Source organism: Parasteatoda tepidariorum, chromosome X2 (assembly GCF_043381705.1).
Source record: "Parasteatoda tepidariorum isolate YZ-2023 chromosome X2, CAS_Ptep_4.0, whole genome shotgun sequence".
Taxonomy (NCBI): Eukaryota; Metazoa; Arthropoda; class Arachnida; order Araneae; family Theridiidae; genus Parasteatoda; species Parasteatoda tepidariorum.
This window is the reverse complement of record NC_092215.1, coordinates 43,834,803-43,840,871: the sequence shown is the minus strand read 5'-3', so window position 1 is coordinate 43,840,871 and position 6,069 is coordinate 43,834,803. Positions and strand designations below refer to the sequence as shown.

General features: G+C 31.9%; 1 protein-coding gene across 1 annotated transcript in view; it reads right to left on the bottom strand.

Annotated features, from left to right (window-relative positions):
* Positions 1-5,029, bottom strand: part of LOC107446024 (protein FAM110C-like) — a 15,847-nt gene extending 10,818 nt beyond the window's left edge. The window contains exon 1 of the mRNA XM_043051762.2: positions 3,777-5,029. Within this exon, the coding sequence (XP_042907696.2) occupies positions 3,777-4,051 (275 nt within the window). The 5' untranslated portion in view covers positions 4,052-5,029. The remainder of the gene's footprint in view (positions 1-3,776) is intronic.
* Between the last annotated feature and the right edge of the window lie 1,040 nt (positions 5,030-6,069).

The window sequence follows — 6,069 nt, the reverse complement described above, 5'->3', positions numbered from 1 at the left end:
TTTTTTTTTAATATGTTTATGTTATTTTTGTCTAATTTTTATGTTTAAAATTTTAGTGAACTCGGAGGAGTTCAAGTGGGGAGTGTTGAGGATTTATGATAACAGATGGCGCTGAGCGCAAACAATTTTCTTATTATTTTTTCTTCACTTCTTAAGTTTCAGTTTGGATTTAACCACTGAACCACAATGAAATAAAATCCTTTTTATTATTACAATTTGTGTAATTATTGTTGAATTCGAATCAGCTTGTATCCAGGCTAGAGGCGGGTCAACACCTTATTAAACTTGTTACTGTAACTCTGCAATAAATTATTCAATTGTTCTGAAATTTTAATCATTTACTATTCTGTACCTTGTCTTCCTATCCGCAGATTTTCGTTTCAATCGGACAACTTCTTCTTGGTGCGTCGATTTTTTTTTGTTATAGAGTGTATATTCGAGAGTTTGTGAATGGTATGTTTCCGCTTGATAAATGCAAACAACGAAAATAAATGTACCTACTACCATATTTATTTTTTTAATGGCGAGCACTTGGGTCTATTTCCCATTAGCCTCACAAATGCCAAAATTGTTACTCTCTTTTCGTTATACCCAGTGGGCATCTGTGGCTAAACCACCGTGGTGGAGTAGCGTCGCGCAATCACAAACCCGTTTATAGGGTGGTTTACATTCACACAATAACACAGAAGAAAGGACACAGAACACAGAGAGAGAAAGTTACATTTATGCCTACGGCGGGATTCGAACCTACAACCAGTGGTCCCGTAGTCCAGTACAATAACCACTATACCAGTGATCGGCTACTATTACCATGTACCTTCAACAAAAAAAAAAGAGCTATGCAATAAATAGGCAAGGCAATAACCGATAATAAGAAAATATTGTCAGCTGCGGTTTTACAACACTAAAATGGCCACTTCGAATGAACTAAATTTATAGTTGTATAGAAATATGGTGACAAAAAGAATGCATGTTGTAAAAGGAATAATAAACCCTTATCACTTCGAGAATTTTATGAAATGGTTTTCAGGCAACTCTATACGATTTAAAAAAAGGAACCTGGTGATAAAACATTTATTCTCCACTTGTTTTGAGAAATAAATAATTTTCTTGACTGCCACAATATTTTTATTTTATAACCGTCGTTGAACAAAATACTCAATTTTGAGTTCACGACCAAAAATGTTCAAATCCATAGCCTTGTAATTTTGAACCCGATCCGGAAGGCAAGGGGACTCCAGTATTAAGTATTGAGAGAAATTTTGACTTCATGGAGGAATGCTTGGTGGAATTAACCCGCACTTGAGTTGTATTGAGAGGAAAGGCACGAAAACCTCTCACGGTTAGCTTGACGGTAAGGGGACTCTAACCCATGATCCGTCTACCACTGAGGATATTTTACGTCAGCACTGTTGTCGGCAAGAGCCGGGTGTGGAATCGTATCGACTAACCATCGCTGGGATTCGAACCCGGTTCACCTCATTGGGAAGCGAGCGCCCTAACCCCTGAGTCACCACGGCTCTGATTGCCACAATAAATTAACAATTTATAAAAATTAACATTCTAAAACTTATTTTCGCAAATTTACCATAAAATGTTACTCAAGATGGTTTTGAATTACGATCAGCTACATTTATCACCAAATATTGCTACTATGATTCCTTTGTTTTTTTCCCCCTTAATTTACAAATTTGCTTTACGATTTTCACCAACACTATATATTGATGCGATATTCTTGTTTTAAACAGACTTCGTAAGATCTGTAAGATACTGAAAAGGTAGCTGCAAAACTAAGGAATTAAAATGTATTTTGTTCTGTTTACATTCATCACAATGTTCAATTTCATTCACTCAAAATATCTGGTTACAAAATTTTAAATTTAAAGATGATTTCATAGTTACAATATTGATGCTACGATTCTCTTACTTTTTTAAGAACTACATGAAACTGTTAAAATATTAAAATACAGATGTTTACTTCTACGAGCATAAAATTCTTACCAAAATACCAAATGTAACATAGTATCACTTATGATAAAAACTTAATCGGCTTCAAAAAAATATGAATATGGAAATAAAAGTCGACGTGATTTGAGCACTCAAAAATGGGCGCTCATTCTTAAGACACACTAAGCGTGAATAACTACTGCGTGAATTCATGTCTCCTTTTATTACCATCTTCATATTTTTTTGAAGTCAATGGGGTTCTTATCTTTCCGCTTCAGTTTCTCGGAATTATTTATTTAGTAAAGCAGTAAACAATTTTCTAAAAAATTAATGTAGTACAATTTTTCTTTTTTCTTGCAACTAGCCATTAAAACATTTTTTGAAGACGTCAAAAAATTATGTTTAAAATTGAAATTTCAAAAGTTGAATGAGACTATGGAATGTCCCCTATTCCCAGGAATCAAATTTAAATAATTACATGAACAATCATTTTAAACAAGTTAACGTCTCCGTCCTACTCATAATTGCTTGAAATGTATTTTTTACTTATCAATTCCAAAATTTATACCAGATATATTTTAGGGTATACTTTGGGCGTTTATTTTTACACCCTTAATTTTTTTCTTATTTTCTGAAAACTATTCAAGCTATATGATTTAATGCATTCATAATATAGTAGTAAACGGGGCTTCTGACGCATATCATTATCCTTGATGCCGCTTATTATTATTATTGAGAAAATTTCTCGGATTAATAGCATTCTTGTATTCATATTCATGATTTCGGTAAAAAGTATGTTAAAACTCGAGCTGCGTAATTTTTTTAATCAAAATAGGTTAAAAAATTGAAAAGTTTTTATTACATGTTTCAAATCTGCGTGTATATTAGAGTTAAAATATTCAAAAAGTTTTTGAAAAGAATTTATTTTTGTTTCAATAATAAAATAAGATCAAAAATGGAAATTTAAAAAAAATCATATAGAAATAAAATTTTGATAATTAATCTTGGTTAAATTAAGATTTATTTTTTAAAATATAAATGTAAAACTTGGATACTAACGAAATTAAGCAAAATACTTACGAAACATTTATTAAAATATGTCGATAAATTATTGTAGCTATGGTTTCATTGTTGCTAAATTATTTTTTTAAATATAATTAATTTTACTTTTTTTGGCATCTACTTAAAAAAATAGAAACTTTAGAATTTATGATAGAAAAATTCGTAGATTAATATGGTAAAAAACATTTATGGCTCATAATTTCCTCCATTATTAAATTAAATAATAAAGAATAACAAATAATTATTAAAAATTACTTTTCGCATGATATTATCGTTGGATAAACGAGTATCAGGGTTAAGTGAATTTTTTTTAAAAATTGCGCAGTTAGTTTGTAACGTAAAAAAAGTGAAATTAACAATAAAAGTCTCAAACTTTCCGAGTCTAACCCCATATTTTAAGCGTCAGAAATCCAAATATGTAAAAAAAATGTGTATATTTTTATTCAAAGAAAGTACGTTTTTGTGTCTGATTTAGTAACTTAATTAATAATTAGCACTAATTAATTAGCAAATTTGAGGTCAACCTCGGGAACCATTAGGATTGACCTTTAGTTCGCGAAAATCCGATCATTAGAACAAAAGTTATTCCAATAGATGACTTTTTTTGCGCACTGTACAGTTATAGTTATTAATAAGTATTGGTAGTCAGAGTTCTTTTACTCTTCCCTTAAACAAGATAAAAATAGTTTTACTGTCAGCTTCCGAGGTGCAAACAGCTTTGGTTTAAGTTTTACTACAATTATGGAATTTAAATATTGTATACTTACCCATCATAATTTGCAGATTTTTTAAAAGCATTATTGCAGTTATAAAGCCACTTCACAACTCTGGCATTTTTTTCAACAATAGATGTTTCAGTTGGTCCATGTTTACGTAGGTCACTGTTTGTTAAACCTTCTCTCTGAACTTCTAAAGCTGAGTCCTCACTTTCTGCACTAGATAAATGATCATCACTATTCACTGAGCTTACACTGTCGAAAAAAAGAACTGGACTTTTTGGTGGGGCTGTTAGATTATGAAAAACTATGCTATCAAGTCCCATGGTGTTGAAAAATTTATTAAGTTCTTCGTCACTATCTGATGCTTCAGGAGCGACGCTGAAATTTCTAGAAAGACGACAGCCAACATCTGATTTTGAGCGAGTGACTGGTTTTATTTTTTCTTGCACAGTCGTTAAGTTTATTGGAGATGGGACAACGTGGCTTATTTTCGATTCAAAACTCTTCACCAAATTCTTCACCCTGTCAGATGAAATCGAACATTTAAATGATGAGCTTCTGCTTACGTAATCTGAAGTCCTTGAGCTTTGTTTCTTTTCTTCAAAATCTACCAAATCCTCATCAGCAGTGACTGAATCATCAGATGGTTCAAGTGAATACTGCTCGACATCTGAATGTTCAGTCCTTTCTTCAGTCCGCTGTGAATATCTGAAGTTTCTTTCATCTTCAACACTGTAGTGACTAGTATAAGCGTCTTGAACGGAGGTATTGTCATTTACGTTGAAACAGGTAGCACCACAACTAAATGTTTGAGATCGAGTTTGCCGATCACGTGATGTTGGTTTATATTGCGTTTGATGAGAATCGTGACGAAAAACAACACTTGTTTCTGGTCTTTCGTATTTAACAGGTTGTTCATCAACCTGAAGGGCAGTAGTTAACCTTTTTTCAAGAGAAAATCTGGATTCAAGGTTGGTGGAAGATCTTGGAACAAGCTCACTGGTAAAAGAAGACACATTATCTGTCACGCTGATGGTATTAACGTATCTAATAATATTTTGGCAGTTTTTGATTCGACCTTTGAGAAGAACATCTGGTCTTGTACTGCTGACACGTAAATTTGAACTGTGCTCAAAATTTTGCTTACAATCTAAAACTCTTTCGGTTTTTACGTAATTGGCTTTGGTTTCTTCAAGACGTTCAACAGCACTTCTTCGGTTAGCTGTAATGGAAACAATATTAATTATGAAACCATAGAATAGTTGTGTAAAACAAAGTTTCTAAGAATTCGAAAGATTTTAAAAATATTTCATTTGCCTTTAAATAGTTAATATTAGTAACTTTTTGTCTTTCTTTTTAACTGTCTACATTGAGTAGTAGTAGTAGTAGTAGTTAATTTACGTCGCACTAGAGCTGCACAATGGGCTACGACGGTCTGGGAAGCATCCCTGAGGATGATCCGAAGACAAGCCATCACAATTTTGATCCTCTGCAGAGGGGATGGCACCCCTGCTTCGGTAGCTCTACGACCTGCACGCGAAGTCGAGCTCTTTACGGTAGAACAGTTTAACGAGGACTAATACCGCATACCCTCGGTCCTCTGTCTACATTGAAAAAATAACACTCTTTAACTTTGAAGTCTGAAGCGGTCACCAATTAAACTAAAGAGTGAAAGGGAAAAAGGCGAATAGAGAAAAAATCTAAAAATCCTTTTAATTATCTTTATTTTATTTTTGAAAATAAGCTAATGCAGATCACTGCTTATTTATTATACTCGACAGTATCTTCCGAGACAAGTATAACACAAAGTTATTTTAGAATTTAAAAAAAAAAATTCTGACAAATTTATACCAATACAATTCAGCATATTTGGAAAGGTAGTTTAATATCACACATTTGCTTGTTTTTTGATTTTTGATAAATATTTTTGTGGTTGCGGAAATTGTGTTAAAGGAATTTAAAGAATAATGAAAGCAATTCGTCAATTTAAAGAATAATAAAATTTACAAAATCTAAACACAAACATACTGCACTAAATTATTTATTCAAAATGATTAAGAGAGACTTTTGAGAAAAATAAAATTCCTAAAAACTATCAAGTGCATTTTCCCGTAATCTAATAACTTTCTTTTCGAAAAGCTGTCGAATCAAAAATTTGTTAAGAAAAAAATTAATTTAAAATTCAAGATCAAGAGACCTCTTAATAATCCTAATTGGAATCATAGTTATCTTAATGTTTTCCATGAAGCCTCAAAATTTGTCAACAAATGTGTATTAACAGTATTTATGCACTACATAACTTTTGCAAGCACTTTTGCAATAACTTTTTTTTTTTTAATTA